Source organism: Mustela lutreola, chromosome 8 (assembly GCF_030435805.1).
Source record: "Mustela lutreola isolate mMusLut2 chromosome 8, mMusLut2.pri, whole genome shotgun sequence".
NCBI classification, from domain to species: Eukaryota; Metazoa; Chordata; class Mammalia; order Carnivora; family Mustelidae; genus Mustela; species Mustela lutreola.
In genome coordinates, this window is record NC_081297.1 from 20,896,299 (window position 1) to 20,920,294 (window position 23,996).

Sequence of the window (23,996 nt, forward strand, 5' to 3'; positions counted from 1 at the left end):
TTACAGCAACTCATTTATTATAATGCCTAACAGATGTTAACAAATATTTGTTGAATGAATAAATGAGTGAATAAATGAACGAGTGACTCTTGACTATACACTTCAATCCACATATCAACAGGTACAGTATAATATTTGTCATCGCAAGGCATTTGCATCAAGCACTTTCTAATCCAATTTACCAAAAGACCTCCAGGTTAACGAAAGATTAATATGAATCTGATTATCAATATTTAAAAGTACACATTCAGTAAAGAATAGGCTAACCAATACATACCATTATCAAAATATCTGACCGTTGAATTTCTGGATACACTGGGATCGAAATTTGCCATTAAAGGTGCTATGTACTGTGTGGCCGTTAGCATTCGATGTACAACTTCTCCAGTGTATATGAAACCTGTCATTGCAAAAACATGAAACATGTTAAGGAAAAGCCCAGATGAAGTTTTATCTCCAAACTTAATTGCAGGCATATTTTGAAACTAAAATATCACAGTAGCTTAAAAAAAAAAGGCATATAATTAATGTCTTCATGTCTGATCAACAATTAGGCCTGGGTTAAGTAACAAAGTCTCATAATTTTATAGTACCTTTTAGACTGGTAAATCAGAAATCTAGAATATGTACAATTTTAATTGTAGGAAATGTGACTATTTTCTGGAAAATATCATTAGGCTAAAAAGGCTAATCCAGTAGGTAAGTAATTCAAATATTCAATCTGCCATTATTAATCTCTTGTTATTTTAACACTAGCTGAACATGCAAGTCCTTTTTACAAGTGAGTGAGTTTTTATGAGGTTTAACTGCATTTTCATGAAGTTTAATTGCATTTTTCAAACTGTAATTTCAGTTTGGGATATTTTAGAAACCACACATGGATATCTTTAACATAAAGATGCAGAAAATGTTCTGGACCTTACTTTCAAAGTTGAAAGAATGTTTAACATCCATGGAAAAACTTGCACATTTCTGAGTTTTAATAAAACTAGAACTGTGTCAAGAAGAAAAATATTACACGTTGCAGATAAAATCGTAAAACACCGATACCGCACAAATGCCACTTTATATACAGAATTATCAATTGCAGCTTATTCTAGTGGCTGGTTTATGAGAGAGAGGTAACTATGAATAACTTCATATTGAATTAACTTTCAATAGCTCCTATGTTACAACTCTGCCAACTTCCAATTATTCACACTGGCTTTATTTATTTTGTGGATTATCCATGACAAATTATTAATCCTATACTGACTTCTTGCCTCCAAGGTATTTAGCTTCCTAAAAGGAGAGTCAGCTCAGGGAATGATAACTAATTTTAATATTAATCTAAGAAATGCACAATTAAGAACATTTACTAAATAGGCACATACACATATAATAAAATAAAACCCAGAGCAAATTATTTGTGATAATGCAATTGCAATGTAATTTTTAGGCAATCACAGGTTAACTAGACACCTGGGACTACTGTAAATCATTTTTCTGTTTTCATAAGAATTAATTCATTAAATGAGCAAGACTTAAAAAACCCACAAAATTGTGTTAAAGCTTCTGTTGCTTTACTTCATGGTCTGAATAAAGCTTGCATTGGTGCATTGTGGTCTTTATCCTTTCAAATTTTGTTTAATTTCTGGGTAAGTTACTCAAAATTTAAAGCTGCAGTTATTTACTTTGAAATTAATTTCTATCTTTCTAGCAGTGTCTTCTCTCCTTTGACTTCCTTTTCATTTTTCATCAAGGCGTAACTGAATTTTAACTATTCACATTTAAAAATGTATTTTTAACTAGTAAAATTTCTATCATGTATTTTAATCATTGATTATTTCTTGTTTCCCAAATGCCAAGTGATATCTTTCAAAATAAATTCCCTATGTCTTGAGCAGAATTTTGTACATTTGCAATTTCATATAACTCAAGTCTACTGAAAGATATCAAGATAGGGTGATACAGTCATTGCTTTTATTTTATTTCCCTGTAAATTTTCAGAGTCACCATCAATGTTGTAAGTCAATATCATAACCCTAAAATTATCAGGATGAAGAATAACTATTTTTCAGGACATTTGAATTATTTTTTTCTCCTATCCTCACCAGCATGCCATTATAATTTCACCATTAAGGTGGATACAAAAATTCTGTAAAGAAAATATTAAATTATACTCTGAGAATATTCTGTAAGGGACAGTGTCTTTGGATAGTTATTTCTCTATTCTGCATTCTCCATGTACTAATGGAAGAAACTTCACTTAATTTAAGGAAGAAAGGGGGCAGTAATTTAAGAAAGTATAATTGTGAGTCCACATAAAATTAACTTTCCAAAGCAAGTCTAAGAAAAGCAGCAGCAATTCCCAGGAAAACATTTGCAAAATGCAGGACGATTAATGATTTCAGATACCCAATTCTGACTGTTAATACTTCAAAAAATAAATATTTTTACCCCGACTGTTTCTACATAGATTTGGAAAAAAAAAAAATTATTCTCCATTCTCCATAGCCCAGGTTTCAAATCATGCAAATCCTTAACAGCTACTTCATCAGGAAAAAAGTTTTCCAGAACTATGATTTCCCACATTTCGAAGATCAAATCTCACATCATTCCCACAGAAATAAATAAAAACATGGAAGAAACTGTAAATATATAAAAACTATAATTATAATTCTGGATTTGTCTCTTATTGTAACATTAAAATAATTGAGGGCTGTTGTTACTGTGAGTAGCGCAGTTGCTACAACTACTAATAACCAGGACCAGGTACCATGATTGCAAACATGTCTGCCCCTACTCTCCATCCATTACCACTGTTGCCATGGCCACCACCAAGAACAATGTAAACAATCACCCAAGGATGCAAAAAAACCCCCACTTATTCCACAGCATGAGTTGAATTTTGTGAATTCTGAGAACACTCACTTGTTTTCTATTGCAAGCCAACTGCCAGTTTTTGGGAACCAAGGAGTGAAATGCTTCATGGGGATGGGTTCCACTTACTTCCCATTACATTTCTAAATTTTGAAAATGTCACATCAACAGCAGCTAATAATTGAGTGAGAGAGAAACCTTACAGGCCTGCTGACAGCAGGCAAGTGTGATTAGGTATTGAATAAGAACCTGTTACACAAATGTAAGAGCCCTTTTGTGGAACAAAACTTTTCCAAAGTCTCAAAAGCACTTAGAGCTGCCACTGTTCCATTTAGACATTTATCTCTTTTCTTTGGCTTTTTGGGGGCATGCTCAGTTGTGAAGAAAAATACATATGTCATTTTTTTGGTTGTTCACATTTTGGAGTAGTTCAAGCGAAAATATTTTTATTATTTTTTTCAAACTTGACTGTAGCCATGTGAAGGGCTAATCATTATAAACTATCTCCTTTGATCACACATGGTTCTTTTTTTTTTTTTTATAATTTTTTTATTTTTTATAAACATATATTTTTATCCCCAGGGGTACAGGTCTGTGAATCACCAGGTTTACACACTTCACAGCACTCACCAAATCACATGCCCTCCCCAATGTCCATAATCCCAACCCCTTCTCCCAAACCCCCTCCCCCCGGCAACCCTCAGTTTGTTTTGTGAGATTAAGAGTCACTTATGGTTTGTCTCCCTCCCAATCCCATCTTGTTTCATTTATTCTTCTTCTACCCACTTAAGCCTCCATGTTGCATCACCACTTCCTCATATCAGGGAGATCATATGATAGTTGTCTTTCTCTGCTTGACTTATTCAACAGATGAATGGATAAAGAAGATGTGGTATATATACACAATGGAATACTATGCAGCCATCAAAAGAAATGAAATCTTGCCATTTGCGACAACATGGATGGAACTAGAGCGTATCATGCTTAGCGAAATAAGTCAAGCAGTGATCACACATGGTTCTTATTGAAAAGGAGTCTTGGGGAAGAAAAAACTTGTTTTCTTTGTGAAAATTCCAACACCTATACTTTAGAGCACGGTTATAGTCACTTTAAATCCTGTTTTGGCCTCTGTTCATTTAATTGGACAATTCTAGAGATCAAGGTAGAAATACATATCTTCATTGCAATCCATAAATGAGACTTAAATCGGTAGGTGAATGACATATGAGTACAGAATTTATTTAATGATACAAGCAAATGACATCTTAGTGGTGTGACTAAGTTACTTGACATCTTTGTGCCTTAATCCCCTAATCCATTAAATGGGGGAGTAATCATGAGGTTGTTGTGATGGTTGAATGTATTGATACGTGAGCAGCACTTAAAAACAGTGTTTAAGGTAAACATTTGCAGAAAATAAACAATCAGTTAAGTTAAATAAGTAAGCAATCATTCCCTCTAATTCTTACCTCTTGAAGTCTTTTTGTGTCTAACATATACTAGTTGATTGGACTTAAACTAGGATGTTTTTATGACTTCAAAACTGTGCTTCATACCCAAATAGTATGATACAGGTTTCTTTGAATTATTCTAGTTTGGATTAAGGTACACCACTGACTCTAACTACAGGGCAACAGATAATTAAAAGCTTTAGTATCTAAAGTTCTACATTTGAGATAACTTCCCTTCCCTTACATTATGATGTAGTGTGCACCTTGTAAAAATATTAACATCCTATTGGCTGCAAAACATTGTTTCATTTAACCGGATGTGTCATAGTAATAAAGGCTATATTTGCCTGTGAAACAATCCATGAAACTTTAATGTGTAAAGGGCTACATGAAATATTTTATTTCATCATCTTCCAGTTGATATTTTTGACCACAGAGGAAAGGTTGGAGCTAATGTATATGCCTGTAGGGCATTGAACATTCATAGTTAAATGCTGCCTTCAGAGTACAAATGACTGGTGTATGTCACCATGGTCACCTATGGGATGTCCCTGTACCCTAATCAAATAGATCTGAAATTTATGGTCCTTGCTCCATGAGGATTTAGAGAACAGATTCCTCCTACTGACCCCTCACTGACTTTATATATGATCTGTTCCCTTTCACCACCCTATTTCACTGGGTCATGTTTGTGCTTATTGTTTTGTCAACTCGCTCAGTATTTGTGGCAGACAACTTGCTGGAAGCAAACAAGTCAAGTCTGAGCGTAATTCAATTTGCATTCTGCACAAATGCCATTTTATGAATCATAACACATTCTATAAACTACCCCCTTTCAGACAAATACTTGTTTGTAGTGCAGTCAGCCTTTTAAACAAAACCATATGCAGCAGGAATTGCTAATTTGAAAATTAAGTTGTTGTAAGTTATCGGGTAACGTTAACTCTCTGCCAGCTGCAACTGTACAATGACAGGTTTCACATCACAGGCTCTTTCTGGACAAAAATGGCTGCTAACAGACCTCACAGTTCACTGTGAGGAGACTGGTTTGTACAAATGACCTCGATGGTTAAAGAAAGAAGGAAAAAAGATAAAATAGCACTTCGAGGTTCACATGAACTTACTAACTACTGGCTCCTGGGAAGTAACCTATAATATTGTCACTCACCAAATATTCTCACTTTATAATTCCAACCAGCTGTTAAGGTAAAATATATCAAATATATTTTCTATAATAAAAAATGTAAAATATTATGTTAAAATAAATTGCTTCTCCTAGACTCCTTTATTTCACTGACTTACGGCATGAATGGGAATTGCAATTCACAAAATCCATCCCTTGGAAGAAAAAAGAAGCAACAACTGACAACTTGGTTATTGGCTGCAGATTATATTCAGAAACTACCAATGTAGAGATTTATGTTGACCATATAAAGTGCTTCTCTCCAACTCCAAGGAATGAGCACAAGCCACAGTTGTGTAGATGAGGAGGAAGAGAGAGTTTTGAACTGCTAACAAAATTGTAGCCTATGGTTCTTGACTTCTCCATTTTGTTTCTCAAATATCAATGTGCCTTATTCTCAATACACGTTACTTCCTAGCGGTCATTGTAAATAGCACCCTTTGTCCCCCTCCTCTAGATGCTTCTGATTAGGTAGGATTTCCAGAGATGGTTCATGCACACTGGAGATAGTGAATGATAACCCCTGAAGTTGTGTAGTGTGTGGACATCACAACTTTTCAAGAAAGCTATGATTGTTCTTGTTCAGCTGAGAATCAAGCTCATTCCCTCTGTTCAGATTGATTCAGGTAATATTTCCAAAGCCTTACTCCTATGTGTGTGGGGGGATAGGTAGGAATTGGAGGGTTTCTTTAAATTATTTATGCTTCCACACTGCGGATTCAGGGATCCAGTTGTCAAATATTGAACTCTCATGAGGCACCAAGTTATAGCTGGGAGTTACTCCCCAGCACCTGGGGGTCTGCTTAATTTGATGGTATGTTGCTCCATGTTTGCAAAGCCTCTCTCTTGAGTCCCACTTAGTCTCTTAGACCCTACTCCCTGCCGGCAGTCTTTCTAGAAGACAAATACTTGGTTTCCTGACCTATGAATATCAACTATCTTTGGCAGTTCTGCCCATTTACTGAAATCCAACTTTGGAAAACTACATAGGATGCTTTAAGTTACCAGCTGGCCTTCCAACCATGTTCCATCTTGCTTTAGAGAGGGGAACTCATGCCCTGCTGTGCCTTTAACTTCATCCCCAGGGTGCTCCATTACCATGAAAAGTAATAAAAATTGCCCTGTCCTTTCCTAAGGAAATCCTTTTTTTTTTTTAAGATTTTATTTATTTATTTGACAGAGAGAGATCACAAGTAGGCAGAGAGGCAGGCAGAGAGAGAGGAAGGGAAGCAGGCCCCCTGCTGAGCAGAGAGCCCGATGCGGGACTTGATCCCAGGACCCTGAGATCATGACCTGAGCCGAAGGCAGCGGCTTAATCCACTGAGCCACCCAGGCGCCCGGAAATCCATTTTTTTAAATGACCAGAAATAGCCCTGGAAGCAAGATGGCCAAATATAAAGAGAGGCAGTATTTAGGTAGGAAACTTTTTTTCAGACACCATCAGACCTTACTCTACTTATTCACTAATCTGCAGTGTTGCATAAATACCAGGGAAATTTAAAATAAAAAATTTATATAACAAGAGAACATCTCCTTTGAATTCTTGCCTGGAACTGTGACCTGTTCAGCCTACAGTTTACAAAATAAATTTTATTCCACATATTTGAAATTATCTATGCCTCTGGACTTCTAAAGATGAGTTTGTTTCCCGTCCCTTCCTTGTCCTTCTGTTTTCAGTGCAAGAGAAATACCATTCATCTCAACAGGAAAGAAGCTCTGGAAGGGAGTAGAAGAGCTTTGTTTTCTCAAAGACCACCATCTGCATTGCACCACCAAATCAAGCACTTGCTTCTTCCTCTTTTCTAGCCTAACTAAAGTATTGTTGCCACGTATCACCTCAGATGGTTTTAGTTTTAGTTCCTTTAGCATTTAAATTCTAGACCCAATCTACTGCCATATATATACTGTTTAGTAGATGATATTAAATAGTTTATATGCATATATATATACACATATATACACTCACACATATATGTACATATATGTGCATATATACACACACGTGTGTGTATATATATATACATATATATGTATATATATATAAAATACACATGCAATGTATTTGTATGTGTGTGTGTGTGTGCATTTCTCTCCATGAGGAGTCAAAGTAGACTGGACCAACCCAGGTTTGAGTTCATCTTTTCCAAGCTGTATAATCTTACATCATCACTTACTCTCACTGAGTTGCAATTTCTTCTGTGAAATTAGGTTAAAATTAATCCCATCTCAACAACACTGTTGTGTGCAGTGAGGAAAGACTACAGGCATATAGCTGCAATTCTACCACTCAACACATATATTTGGAATATCTGTATTGCCCAGTGACATTGTTTCAGAGTCAGAGTTCTGTGGAGGCTCGTTCTGCAGCTAGATTCCTCTCCTCGTCCACTCTTGTTCTCTGCAACCGTGGTCAGTTTCCAACTGTGCTACTTCCAGTCTCCTTGAGACATGTAACCTTTTATGGCCTCTGAATTGTGATAGCAACTGTATTTCCCCAGAAGTGTTAGTAGTCTGGTCCCTTAAGAAGATAAACTGTCAGTGAGAGGGACAAAAACTCTTGCAAAAAAACTCTTGCAAAAGAGTGTTGACTCCACTGTATATTCATATTACACTTTGGACTTTAGAGTTTCAATATGTCCTACAATTTGAACATTCAAAACACTAGATGCCCAAAGATAAACTCACTCTATTTGAGAAAAGAAAAGAATTTATGTATTTGGTTTTGTGTGTGTATATACATATATATATGGGTGTGTGTATATATATATATACACACACACATTTTATTATATATTTTTGTTTTATATATTTTACAATATTATATTATATCATGTTATGTTATATTATTCATATTCTTCTTGGTTGCTAAGAACCAACCTGAGATATTGACAGGAATCAGCTTTCAACACAGCCAAAGAAAACAAGCAAGTATTCTTTGATAGCAAAATGAAACTTCTGTTGTGGAGTAGCAGAGTTTTTGCATCCCTACATTTTTCTTATATTATTCTCTCTTGAAAGAGAGAGAGAGAGAGTCTTAGAGTATATAGATTATAAATTAACATGTGAAATGTATATTGAATATCTTAAAATCTGAAGTATAAAATCCTTAATCCCAGTTAATAATCCAGTTAGCTTTCTTCCTCTCAAAGCATTTAGGACAGGTTTTTACTCACTTCTCTGACCCAGATGAACCCAACTCATCAATATCTTGGTTAATACCACCTAGACTAAGATTTTCAAGAATGCATTTTTTTTTAATTTTTTATTTTTTATAAACATATATTTTTATCCCCAGGGTACAGGTCTGTGAATCACCAGGTTTACACACTTCACAGCACTCACCAAAGCACATACCCTCCCCAATGTCCATAATCCCACCCCCTTCTCCCAAACCCCCAAACCCAGCAACCCTCAGTTTGCATTTTTTTCAAAAGTATAATGTATTCTTCCATAAAATTTATGAGGTCTATTATAGGAAACACTGAAGTTATTGAGAGCAGTGAGAGATTGAAGGCACCCTTCAGACCTTCTTTCTACATCCATGCCTTAGGTTTCTTTTGCAACTCTCACTCTCAAACTAAATGAATAAACAAATAAACAAAAAAACTAAGTTTATTCAGGGTCATCTCTTCATAGTGTTGTCCCAGGGGTGAGTTCATTAGAAGATATATTCTTCCAGCACAGTTATTATACAGAATTGCTTGCATTGATTTGGCATATGGTCACTGAAGCCAAAAAGAAAAGAATGTGGTTAGTACTACCATTTATCTCACAGATTAGATCCTAATTCAAGTGTAAGAGATTCTATTTCCTATAGTCCTACTGTGAAAAAATTTGAATAAATTTACTTTGATCAAAATATGAACAAAGCATTTTTCCTTGACCTTGGGAGTCTTTGCAAGGACTATTTAGATTTAAAAATTCTTAAATACGTATGTAAATACTCATACACATTCAAATATGGATATTTTGTGATGTTCAACTAATTTCTATTTCTTTATATATATAACTACATATATTAATGCTTTTAAAGATAAATGTTAAAAGATAAAATTCATAACATATGCATAGAATATATGTTTATGTATATAAGAATAAGTGATAAGCACATATGTATCAGTTTATTTACCATCTAGACTAAAATATATAGAATAAAGCACAAAAATGACCTTTAAACTGTACCACTAACCGCTTTTACACATTTTTTTATTTATCATTTCCTTCTTTTTTAATCATTTTTACACTGTATGTTTACAACCCTAAAGATGATTAGTTTTGTGTATTTAGACTTTACAATAACTGACTTAAGTATTTTTCTGAAAGTTTTTATTTTTGTTTAATCTACATTCATGAGGGAATCATTCCTGTTGCACATGTAGCTGTGTTTCATTCATTTTTCATTCTTATATCATATTCCATCATACAAAAATAGCACAATTAATTCATCCAATCAACTTTTGAGGATATTTGTATTGCCCCAATTTTTTACCATTACAAATCATGTTACCATGAAAAAATTCTACATGTGTCCTTGTGCACATATAGAAGATTTTCTATTGTATAAACCTAAGAAGCTGTATGGCTAGATCATAGGGCATGCAGAGGTGGAAGTTCACAAGATAATGCTGAGCTGTTTTTGGAAGTTACACCAATTGACACATCTACTGTGTGTGCGCATGTGTGTATATATACACATATATATGTATATGTATATGTATATACATATATGTATATACACCAATTGACACATCTACTGTGTGTGTGCACGCATGTATATGTATATATGTGTATATATATGGCTTCATATCCCCATCAGAATTTGGTATTTCAAACTTTCAACTTTTGCTAATCTGCTAGTTGTGAAATTATATTGTATTGTGGAATTTATTTAGATGACTTAATCAAAATTATTTGATTACATTCATTAATTACACTACTCAGACCTAAGTCCTATATGACTCACCTAAGAGTGAGTAATAATGAGATTATTTATTTATTTTTTTTCAGAAACTCACTTGCCATTGAACTTTCCTTTCTGTGAAATATCTGAAAAATTCTTTGCCTTTTTCTTATTGATTTCTAGGACCTGCTTTATAGCTTTTCAAAAAAAAATTCTGATACTACATATGTTTTCTGTTTTTCATACATTCTTAAAATGTTTTCTTAATCTTAAGTTTAAAAAAAATTCTTCCTTATTCTGATGAGATACATACCTATATTTATTTCTTTATGGTTCTCTAAATATTTTATAAATCTGTTTCATTATTTCTTCCACCTAATATTATTTTTGAAGGGTATAAAACATGACCCAAGTGGTGTTTTTTTTTTTTTTTTTCTCTTCAGGGATAGCCCATTATCATTTTTTAGAAATTTCATCCTATCCTTACTAACCTGCAATATCAATTTAATTATAAATCTAGTTTGCATCAATCTATGTGATGTATCCCTGGGGTCTCTATTCCAACCCACTGGTCTGTTTATTTCTGTATAGTTATCATAATGTTTTATTATTATCTGTTCATCTGAGAGCATCGTGAATCAACTATCTATATTTTCCTTTAAGAATATGTGACTATCGGGGCGCCTGGGTGGCTCAGTGGGTTAAGCCTCTGCCTTCAGCTCAGGTCATGATCTCAGGGTCCTGGGATCAAGCCCCGCATCGAGCTCTCTGCTCAGTGGGCAGCCTGTTTCCCTCCTCTCTCTGCCTGCCTCTCTGCCTAATTGTGATCTCTGTCAAATAAATAAATAAAATCTTTTTTAAAAATCTTCAAAAAGAATATGTGACTATATAAAAAAAAAAGAGTATGTCGCTATCCTTGGTCTTTTACTCTTCCCTATACATACTTCTGGATTAGTTTATCAACACATACCACACATGTGGACAAGTAAAATAACCGTGTTGGATTTTGGCTGAAATTGCATTGAAATTTTAAGTAAGCTTAGGAGGAATTTGCTCCTTTTTACTTTGAATCTCCCAACCATTAAATATGGATTATATATTTATTTAGTCATTCTAGATATCTTACACTACTTTTTATTAAGAAAAAAGTCCTGCATGTCATTTTTAGATTTATTCCTATTTACTTAGTCTTTTCTGAAGATATCATTATTGAAAACTTTATATTCAGTCAAATTTTTTAACAATTTGTGGTGGCATTCAGAAACTTTTTTGCTTTCGTGTATTGATTTTACATGCAGCAATCTTACTCAACTAAAGAACTAATTCTAATAATTCATCTGTACATTTTTGGGGGCTTTCATTTACTTACAATCATGTGATTAGAAAATAATGACAATGTTTTTTTCTCTCCAATCATTATATCTTTTTTCCTTTTTCACCAGCTGAATATTGCTTGTTGTATTAATGCAGAAACAGTAAGTTATTTTAAGATAGATATCTAAATGATAAATTGAAATCTGCAGAACATGAAAGAAATATAATTCAGAATTTAAGTAGAACAGTTAACACAAAGATATTTTATAAGACTAAAAAATATTTTGTAAGGCATTTAGATGAAATGTCACTGCTGAGGAATAATAATTCTGATGATTTCTACTTTCTATGTCTTCTTATTTCTAGAGAATTCTCTCTACACCTTAGAGAGAAATAGATAAATTTCTTTCAAGCCATTAATCTGCAGGTATCTGAACACCTTTCTTTTCTTGCTACTTCATTAGAGATGCCATTTTTCCATTTCTTTTGTAACACTTTTACTTCAATTAAGCCTTCACATCTGATTATCCAACCAAGGTAAAGCAGTAGGAAATGCTATTCACAAAATCGCTCATTTGCTTCTCAACTTACAGTGGCTTTGACCAGAACAACATTTACTGGGAACAGGCAGAAATGGGTACATAGCAAACAAAAGGCACAAAACAGAAACACAACTTTGGGACATCCCCAGAGAGGAAAGGACTAATCCAACACTCTCTTTAAGGTTAATTGGTAAAACCAGTAGAAAAAGACCTTCCAAGTGCAGCTGCAAAACATTTTCTAGCCTCCCAGGGAAAATTAAAGAGATTCTTAGATTTTTTTTTTTTCCCCAACACCTTCACATTTATATCTGACAAAAAGGCCCAGGGGCAAAACTATCCTATATTAGGTTGAAAAGAGGCACTTCTCAAAGGGGATTGTGGGAAAGCATGGAAAGCATATTATAAATTGATAACCTGCTTTTCTAATATATTAGCCTTTCTGGAAGAGCAGCAAGAGAGAGTATCTCAAATGCACTTTTGTATATCTGCTTCAGACTAATCAGAACTGAAGGGATAAAGTTTTTGTTTTGTTTTTTAAATTTCATTTTATGTCTGCTAAGGCAGAGAATGAAAAGGTTTACCGTGCTGGGAGGAATTCTTTGTCTGGATGTTCATTTGCAGTTCCCGTTCAATGTGTGAGTGGAGGAGTCAAGGTGGCCGCAGGTAGAATTTGGCCTCAGAGACATAACTCAGCCATAATAGTGCACCTCACATATGTGTCCAAAGTTCAGTGAAACCAGGGCCATGTTTGCATTCTTGTATTTCATCAGACACCAGTGCTAAAGTGATACTTCGTTACATTTTTTAAAATATAAAAAAATAAATAACATCTTAAATTTCCCCAAAATTGGGAATACAAAAGGCATGTGGAGACTAAAATTTATTGGGATTCATGGTTCAGGGTTCAACATTTCCTTTTTCATACATTGCCATTGTCAGACACCCTAGGCAGGTACTTAATGACAGTGAACTATTTAAACTTTCTCTCATGAAAAATCTGGTGAGTTATTATATACTACGGTGTGAATGGGATATAATCTTTACTATGTTAACCCCTCTCAGGAGTATTTATAGGTTATTAAGAAAGATGACCCTCCCTAACCTAAAAAAAAAAAAAAAAAAAAAAAAAAAAGGTTCTCTTCTATTGTCACTTACAAGGGGTTGAAATCAACCCCCATGAGTATCCAGTCACTGCTGACCTTAAGTAGAAGGTGAGCGCAGGTCCCCCCACAACCCTGTACCAGTGAAGGGTGGGGGCTAAACTTCTGTGAACATGTGTCACCACAGCTCCTCAGGTGGCTGTTACCATCCTCTGTCAGCTCTTCTGTGGCCATGCAGCTCCTGACCAGTGGCTTTACAAAAAAAAAAAAATCTAATTTCATTACATAGAGTCATTCCAGACACACTTCTTCTCTTTGAAGAAAAAATACTAAAAAATACGCATTAAGAATTTGTTTTATCTCCTTATTAGATAAGCTTTTAAGAACAGAACACTCGGGTGCCTGGGTGGCTCAGTGGGTTAAGCCGCTGCCTTCAGCTCGGGTCATGATCTCAGGGTCCTGGGATCAAGTCCCGCATCGGGCTCTCTGCTCAGCAGGGAGCCTGCTTCCCTTCCTCTCTCTCTACCTGCCTCTCCATCTGCTTGTGATTTCTCTCTGTCAAATAAATAAATAAAATCTTGAAAAAGAACAGAACACTCATTTTTTTATACATGCTGCTCAGCTTGGCTTGGCAGAGTGCCCACCATACAAGTAATAAATTGGGTTTCAACAATGAGAATGGTCCAAACACCACAGCTCCATATATAAAGCCCCCCTGGTCTGGCCACTGCCCGGCTCTTCGACTTCCTCTCTCACATCTTCTCCACACCACCCTGTGCTTCAGCCACTCCCGACTTCACGTGGGCCCTGTGCATTTTATGTACTTTCACATGCTGAATTTTTCTGCCTGAAATATGCTTTCTTTCTTCTGTGCGCTGAAAAATCCTATTCGTTTTTCGAGCTTCAATTTAAATGTCTCCTCATGTGTGTAGCCTTCTTTTATCCTCTCTAACCCCAGAAGATCTGATTACACCCTTTGGTCTTCCATCGCTATGCTCGTCCCGACTTCTGTTATAGGTCTTACCACAACTGGTGTACAATTGTTTATTTTCACATCCACCCCGTGGTCTGTTTGCCTCTCTTCTCATCTGTTACAAACCCTAGAAGACATGGACTAGAACTTTTTCATGTTTGTGTCTCAACATAGAGTCTGGCCATCACTCGTGTACTTGTCCAATTTGCTAGCAATCATTGAGTGCGGCGTATGTTTGAGGGATTCCACGAGGCACTAAGGCTGGAGGAGGGACAGGGCCTTCCCTGCCCTAGCAGAGTGGTGTGTGATAGGGCTAGAGACCAGCAGCCTGGGGAGAGCCTCAGACTATGGGAGGCCATGCCAGCCAGGGCCTAGGTTTGGGGACTAAAGGTAAAGGAAGCACATCGAAGGGCTGAAGCAGAGGCTTCACATGACAAGACAAACTATACTGAAAGAACATTCTGATAAACACCACATTCAGGAGAGTGTTTATTTCCAGAGAGGAAAAGTGGAGAACCATGGAGATGGGTACATAGTAAAATCTAACTGTGTCTGTTTTGCCCCCTACCTTCAAACTGGCTATTAGGTACAGTGTTTTATGCATTTTCTATCTATCTATCTATCTATCTACCTACCTAGGTATCTACCCATCTATGTTTTTGGTATAGTTGCAATATTTCAAAAACTGTAAAGTTTATTCAGCAGAGTATAGACAAGCAGGAAGGAAAACGTAATTAAAATAGGGTGAAGAATTCACTGCCTATTTCAATGATTTGTGGAAAGATCGGATGGGCTTACACTAGGAGTGAGGTGGCCAGAAGGGGGTTTTCAGAAGTAAACTACTGTCCAGATGTTTCATTGGATACAAGGGGAGAGTGCCGAAAAGGGAGTCAAATGGAAGGTGGGGTGACAGTTACTAAGATGGGGACACCAGAGGAGGAGAAGCTAAATCTAGGCTTCACAGCTGGTTTCCGAATACAGGTGTGCAAGCAATGCAGTGCCATTTCTGTTGCTCATATGCAGCAGGTATCACAGCAAAAATCGGTCGTAGGGCTGATTCCTGTCACAGACATTCCCCCTTTGAATCAGTTGTTTTTGAATTAAGCCCTGTGCACTGAAGCGGGAACCTTGGGGATCTGGCATAATCAGATTCCTTTGACAGATACACACCATTTCGAGGCTTGCAAACGGGAGGGATTACCTGCTAATTTAACCATGAAACTGGATTTGTAGCTCTGCCCCAGATAAGGTGAGGCTGCATGGACACGCATAGATCAACTACTCTTCAGGGAGCTAAAAAAATCACTTCTAGCATCATTTATTCCACTTTGACGTGTCATATGTGGTTCAAAGAAAAACTGATGTAGAGCCTGGTATATATAACAAATGCATTATTTTCCTGCTGACAATGTATTTGCCTGCAACATTAGTATTTCATAAGGACTACATAGAGAGACACAGCAAATGCATTGCATGAAAAAGATTTTCCTTCTAACCTTCACGCAGGCCTCTCTTTGGAATAATCTAAGGCAGCATAAGTATTGACATAATGTTAAATAAATACAAGGCACTGATAGCAGTCTACTTAAAAATCTGTAAAACAGAGCTCAATAAATGTAATACTCGGACAGAAGTCTTATTTTGAGGGTTCCCACCCTAATACAGATGAACAAATATGAGAGCCTAAAAGAGTAAAAAAACTAAAAAGTGTTTTTTTTTTTTTTTTCACTAACAGTAAAAAAATAAAACACTAAAGTTCCCCACAGGATATTCTCCCACTGAATTCGGGGGGTCATGGAGAGAAAAACGTGGAGTTGAAATGCAGGGGAGGAATTCTTTTTCCAGAAGAGTAATCAAGATTATTCAATGAGCAGAGGAGCTGTTTAAAATCTAAAGCTGGGACAGGGGAATGGTGAAGGCTAAAAGAGAATTTGAACTTTTTTTTATTTTCATAAGTGAACCATTTAAGTTTATATCTCAGTAGTGTTCAACAACTGAAAGACTCAGTCGGAGACTATCAAATACAATTCAAGTGATGACCAGAATGTTGTGAGAGTGTTACAAAACACGTAAAGGTATAGGTTAGGATCTGTGAACTGTCTAGATATCAAATTCTACACCTGGGAAATTCCTTCCCTCTGGGAAAATTATGTTTGTTAGGAGAAAGGGTTACCACGAAATTGGCATGCTGCGATTTCATAGAAAGTTTACAAAAACAGTTGGTCCTTCATTCCTTTTTTAAAAAAAAATTGTGGTAAAAACACCTAACAGGAGATCTACCCTCTTACCTGTTTGAGTGCACAATACAGTATTATTAACTAGAAACATAATGCTGTACGGCAGATCTGCAGAACTTACTCATCTCGCACAACTGAAACTTCACATCCACTGGACAGCAACTCTTCCAGTAAGCCCTCACCCAGCTCCTGGGCACCACCATTTTACGCCCCGCTTCCTTGAATTCGTCTCTTTTGGATACCTCATGGAAGTAGAATCACACAATATGTGTCTTTCTGTGACTAGCTTATTTGACCTAGCACATAGTCTTCAAAGTTTATCTATGTTGTTGCATATGGCAAGATTTCTTTCTTTTGTAGGCTAATAGCCCATCATATGCATAGATCACTTTTTCTTTACCCACGCATCTGTCAGTGAACATTTAGGTTGTTTCTAAGCTGGGCTGTTGTGAATAATTCTGCAATGAACATGGGAGTGCAAATACCTCTTTGAGATTCTAATTTCAATTCCTTTGAATAAATACTCAGAAATGAGATTGCTGGACCATGTGGTACTTATAATTTTAGTTTTATGAGGAAACACCACACTGTTTCCCATAGTGACTACACATTTCACATTCTCAACAACAGTATGCAAGAGTTTCAGTTTTACTGAATTCTCCTCAACACTTGTTCTCTTTTATTTTTCATATAAAAGGCATCATAACAGGTGTGAGCTGATATGTCATTGTGGTTTTAATTTGCATTTTTCTGACGATTAGTGCTGTTGAGCGTGTTTTCGTGTATCTGTTGGCCATGTGTATGTCTTCTCTGGAGAAATGTCTATGGAAGAACTTTGCCCATTTTTTAAATTGTTATTTGTTATTTTGCTCTTGATTTGTAGGAACTCCTTGTATATTTTGGATATTAACTATCAGATATATAGCTTGCAAATATTTTCTCCTATTCTGTAAGGTGTCTTTTCATGTTGCTGATGGTTTTAATTGCTGCACAGAAGCTTTTTAGTTTAATGTACAGTTGACTCTTGAACAACAAAGGGATGAGGGGAGCTTGCAGTTGGGAATCCATGTATATAACTTTTGACTCCCAAAAGCTTAACTACTAATAGCTTAATGTTGACTAAGGCCTCATTGATAACATAAACAACACATATTTTGTATGTTATGGGTGTATTATGTATAATGTATTCCTATGATAAAATTAGCTAGAGAGAAGGTATCATTAACGACAACATGGATGGAACTAGAGCGTATCATGCTTAGCGAAATAAGTCAAGCAGAGAAAGACAACTATCATATGATCTCCCTGATATGAGGAAGTGGTGATGCAACATAGGGGCTTAAGTGGGTAGGAGAAGAATCAATGAAACAAGATGGGATTGGGAGGGAGACAAACCATAAGGGACTCTTAATCTTAGAAAACAAACTGAGAGTTGCTGGAGGGAGGGGGGTTGGGAGAAGGGGGGTGGGGTTATGGACACTGGGGAGGGTATGTGCTTTGGTGAGGGCTGATTCACAGACCTGTACCCCTGGGGATAAAAATAATGTTTATAAAAAATAAAAAATTTAAAAAAAAGAATATCATAAGAGAGGGGTGCCTGGGTGTCTCAGTAGGTTAAGCATCTGCCTTCAGCTGTGGTCATGATCCCAGGTTCCTGGGATGGAGCCCTATGTCAGGCTCCCTGCTTAGCAGGGAGCCCGCTTCTCCTTCTCCCTCTACCTGCCACTCTGCCTACTTGTTCTCTCTGTCAAACAAATAAATAAGTAAAAATAAAATCTTTAAAAAAATCATCAGAGAAAATACATTTCCAGTACCATACGTAAAGAATCTAAGTAGCCCCAAGCAGTTCAAACCCATGTTGTTCAAGAGTCAACCACAGTCCCATTTGTTTATTTTGCTTTGTGCCTTTGTTTTTGGTGTCGAATCCATGAAATCACTGTCCAGCTCAATGTCATGAAGTTTTCCCCAATGTTCTCTTATAGGAGTTTTACAGTTTCAGACCTTATGTTAAAGTCTTAACTCCACTTTGAAATACTTTCTGTGTTTGGTGTATAATAAAGGTCCAATTTAATTTTTTTCACATGTGAATATCCACTTTTTCCAATACTACTTGCTGAAAAGACTATCCCTTCCTCATGTGTATTCTTGCTTTAACCCACTGACCCACCCAGGCTCTTCTTAGTCTTGTTGAATAACCATTAATTATGTATATGTGGATTAATTTCTGGCTTTGTATTCTGTTCCACTGCTCTACAATCTGTCTATACACCAATGCCATACTGTTTTAATCACTATAGCTGTGTAATATATATTTTTTTAATTTTTTATTTTTTATAAACATATATTTTTATCCCCAGGGGTACAGGTCTGTGAATCACCAGGTTTACACACTTCACAGCACTCACCAAAGCACCTACCCTCCCCAATGTCCATAATCCCACCCCCTTCTCCCAACCCCCCTCCCCCCAGCAACCCTCAGTTTGTTTTCTAAGATTAAGAGTCCCTTATGGTTTGTCTCCCTCCCAATCCCATCTTGTTTCATTGATTCTTCTCCTACCCACTTAAGCCCCTATGTTGCATCACCACTTCCTCATATCAGGGAGATCATATGATAGTTGTCTTTCTCTGCTTGACTTATTTCGCTAAGCATGATACGCTCTAGTTCCATCCATGTTGTCGCAAATGGAAAGATTTCATTTCTTTTGATGGCTGCATAGTATTCCATTGTGTATATATACCACATCTTCTTGATCCATTCATCTGTTGATGGACATCTAGGTTCTTTCCATAGTTTGGCTATTGTGGACATTGCTGCTATAAACATTTGGGTGCACGTGCCCCTTTGGATCACTACGTTTGTATCTTTAGGGTAAATACCCAATAGTGCAATTGCTGGGTCATAGGGAAGTTCTATTTTCAACATTTTGAGGAACCTCCATGCTGTTTTCCAGAGTGGCTGCACCAACTTGCATTCCCACCAAGAGTGTAGGAGGGTTCCCCTTTCTCCGCATCCTTGCCAGCATCTGTCATTTCCTGACTTGTTTATTTTAGCCATTCTGACTAGTGTGAGGTGATATCTCATTGTGGTTTTGATTTGTATTTCCCTGATGCCGAGTGATATGGAGCACTTTTTCATGTGTCTGTTGGCCATCTGGATGTCTTCTTTGCAGAAATGTCTGTTCATGTCCTCTGCCCATTTCTTGATTGGATTATTTGTTCTTTGGGTGTTGAGTTTGCTAAGTTCTTTATAGATTCTGGACACTAGTCCTTTATCTGATATGTCATTTGCAAATATCTTCTCCCATTCTGTCAGTTGTCTTTTGATTTTGTTAACTGTTTCCTTTGCTGTGCAAAAGCTTTTGATCTTGATGAAATCCCAATAGTTCATTTTTTCCCTTGTTTCCCTTGCCTTTTGCGTTGTTCATAGGAAGATGTTGCTGTGGCAGAGGTCGAAGAGGTTGCTGCCTGTGTTCTCCTCAAGGATTTTGATGGATTCCTTTCGCACATTGAGGTCCTTTATCCATTTTGAGTCTATTTTCGTGTGTGGTGTAAGGAAATGGTCCAATTTCATTTTTCTGCATGTGGCTGTCCAATTTTTCCAGCACCATTTATTGAAGGGGCTGTCTTTTTTCCATTGGACATTCTTTCCTGCTTTGTCGAAGATTAGTTGACCATAGAGTTGAGGGTCTATTTCTGGGCTCTCTATTCTGTTCCATTGATCTTGTGTAATATATTTTGAAACCAGGAAGTATGATAGCTTAATCTTTGCTTTTCTTCCTCAAGATTGTTTTGACAACAGTCCTTTGTGGTTTTATACGACCTTAAATATGTTTTTTCTATTTATATAAATGTGCAATTGGCATTTGGTAGAGATTGCATTAAATTTTTGGATTGTTTTGAACAGCATGGACATTTTACCTTCTTTGTTTATTTTTTCAATTGATAACTTTTTCAAGAAATTATTTATTTATTAAAAGATTTTATTTATTTATTTGATAGAGAGAGAGAGAGAAAAGGAACACAAGAAGCAGGAGCGGGAGAGGGAAAGCAGGCTTCCCACTGAGAAGGGAGCCCAATGTGGGGCTGGATCCCAGGACCCCGGGATCATGACCTGAGCTGAAGGCAGATGCTTAAACCACTGAGCCACCCAGGCACCCCAAGAATTTATTTATTAATGAGGCGGGGAGAGAGGCAAAGGTAGAGGGAGAAGCAGGCTCTCCGCTGAGCAAGAAGCCCAATGTGGGACCCCATCTCAGAAACCTGGAGTCATGACCTGAGCTGAAGGTAGATGTTTAACTGACTGAGCCACTCAGACACCCTCAACTGATACTTCTATTATTTATTTAATAGATCATCAACTTTGTCTCCTTACCTATCTACAATTGGAATTTCATTTCCATGCCAAGTAATGAAACAATGACAAAGCTAAAAAGAGTAAGCTACTTCAAAAAGAGAAGTTAACAAATATCATGGAGGACAAGGGGTGTTAGAGAGGAGAAGGGAGTTGGAGTAAATTGGAAGGGGAGATGAATCACGAGAGACTATGGACTCTGAAAAACAATCTGAGGGGTTTGAAGTGGCGGGGGGGGTGGAAGGTTGGGGTACCAGGTGGTGGACATTATAGAGGGCACAGATTGCATGGAGCACTGGGTGTGGTGAAAAATAATGAATACTGTTTTTCTGAAAATAAATAAGTTGAAAAAATTTAAAAAAATATTGGAATAAGTGAAAAAGATCGGTATGAAATAAAGACTGAAATTATGGCAGATAAAAAAAAAAGAGAAGCTAACAGAGTTCATTTTCTTTTAACAGGCAAAATATAAAAATATTTACTCTTAGGGCACCTGGTTGGCTTAGTGCATTAAAGCCTCTGCCTTTGGCTGAGGTCATGATCCCAGTGTCCTGGGATCGAGCCCCATGTCTGGCTCTCTGCTCAGTGGGGACCCTGCTTCCCCCCCTCTCTCTGCCTGCCTTTCTGCCTACTTCTGATTTCTGTCTGTCAAATAAATTTTAAAAAATTAAAAATACGCACTCTAGAATGCACAGTGGCTTAGACACTAAGAAATTCAAATGGGATCTTGAATAACGGAGGCAAATCCAGGGCACAATAAAGAAAACCTGAGATACTGTGCAACTGTTTAAGGGTTAGTGGGACTGCATCTCTCGGCCATTAGCTGAATCCTGACGTGGGGGAAGATTTTATCTAATGCCGAGTGGAGATGCGACAAGTGTTAAGCTGATTTAGGGATGGTGCATAGGAACCAAAAGGTTGGAATGTACTAAACACTGCTTAAACGTTCCACCCCAGGAAGAACTTACTTTCCAGGAACTTTAAACTGGCACACCCCCAGCGCTCACACGGCTGACTTTATTTTCTGTGTTCCATTTGGCACAGCAAGTGGCAGTGTCTCCATCACCTATGATGGTGATGCAGACCCTGGCAGTAGCTTTTACCACCTCATTCAATGGGGGCTTTGGTTCCTTGGGTAAGTTTCCCATTCAGATATGCCCACAGGTCCATTACACACAATCTGTTTAGCCCAAGCAACTGCCTCAGTATACTTCTTGCTGCTCTCAAACCACAGTCCAAGCCCATTCAGCCAGCAGGGATGCCAGAAACCACTGTGGCCCGGCCAGTCTTGGCATTCTCATCAAACTCGTCAGCACTGACAAAGTCAAGAGGCAAGGAAGTTTTCATACCCTTCTTCTCAGCTTTGGACAACGGGTCTTTGATGATCTAGGCTCCCTCTTCATCAAACACAGAAGTGCCAGTCTTTATGTTGTTGAACACCTTAAGGAAGGCAAAACCTCACTGACTTTGTCCAGCATATTATGGACCAGCTTGGGCTACTAAGGTGGACATTTTAAAAACATTATCTTCCAATCCATGAACACATGACCTCTTTCCATTTATTTGTATTTTCTTCAATTCCTTTCATTAATGTTTTGTAGTTTTTAGTATATAAGTCTTTCACCTCATTGGTTAAATTTATGCTTAAGTATTTTTCTCTTTTCAGTGCTATTATAAATGGTTTTCCCCTCTGGTTTTCTTTCCAGGTAATTTGTTATTACTGTATAGAAACACTACTAATATTTGTATGTTAACTATATTCTGCAACTTTACTCAATTTAGTTATTAGTTCTAATAGGCTTTTTTGTGTGTGACATCCTTTAGGTTTTCAACATATAAAATTATGTCATTTGCAAACAGAGATAATTTTACTTCTATCTTTCCAATTCAGATGCTTTTCATTTCTTTTTCTTGCCAAACAACCCTAGCTTGGAAATTTGCATCACATTAACTGATTTTCATATATTGAACCATTCTTCCACCCCAGGGATAAATCCCATTTGGTAATGGTTTATTATTCTTTTAATGTGTTGTTGAATTTTTTGGTTATTTGGCTTGCTAGTATTATGCTGAGGAATTTTACATCTATGTTAATCAGGAATATTGGTCTGTACTTTTCTTTTCTAATAATGTCTTTGTTTGGCTTTGATATCTTGGTAATGCTGGCCTTATAGGATATGTTGGGAAATATTCTTCCTCTTTGGAAGAACTCACCCATGAAGATATATGGTCTTTTTCTGTGGTTGGGGTTTATGATTACTGATTAAAAATAATCTATGAATCAAAAGCAATTCAGTAATGTAGCAGGATACAAAGTCAATGTACAGAAATCAGTGGCATTCTTATACACTAACAATGAAAATACAGAAAGGGAAATTAGAGAATCGATTCTATTTATTAGAGCACCAAGAACCATAAGATACCTGGGAGTAAACCTAACCAAAGAGGTAAAGGATGTGTACTTGAGGAACTACAGAACACTCATGAAAGAAATTGAAGAAGACACAAAAAGATAGAAGACCATTCCATGCTCTTGGATCAGAAGAATAAACATTGTTAAAATGTCTATACTGCCTAGTGCAATCTATACTTTTAATGCCATTCTGATAAAAAATTCAGTATTGTTCAAAGAGCTGGAGCAAATAATCCTAAAATTAGTATGGAATCAGAAGAGACCCTGAATTGCTAAAGTAATTTTGAAAAACGAGAATAAAACTGGCGGCATCACGTTACCTGATTTCAAGCTTTACTACAAAGCTATGATCACCAAGACAGCATGGTACTGGCATGAAAACAGACACACAGACCAGTGGAACAGAGTAGAGAGCCCAGATGTGGACCCTCAACTCTGTGGTCCAATAATCTTTGACAAAGCAGGAAAAAATATACAGTGGAAAAAAGACAGTCTCTTCAATAAATGGTGCTAGGAAAATTGGACAGCTATATGTAGAAGAATGAAACTCCACCATTCTATTACACCATACACAAAGATAAACTCTAAATGGTAAAAGACCTCAATGTGAGATAGGAATCCATCAGAATCCTAGAGGAGAACATAGGTAGTAACCTCTTTGATATCAGCC

At 36.7% G+C, this 23,996-nt stretch overlaps 1 protein-coding gene across 1 annotated transcript in view; it reads right to left on the reverse strand.

Moving 5' to 3' along the window:
- The window catches only part of PLXDC2 (plexin domain containing 2), a 475,164-nt gene that overhangs the window by 164,050 nt on the left and 287,118 nt on the right, over window positions 1-23,996 (reverse strand). Inside the window, exon 5 of the mRNA XM_059183993.1 lies at window positions 278-400. Coding sequence (XP_059039976.1) covers window positions 278-400 — 123 coding nt within the window. The remainder of the gene's footprint in view (window positions 1-277; window positions 401-23,996) is intronic.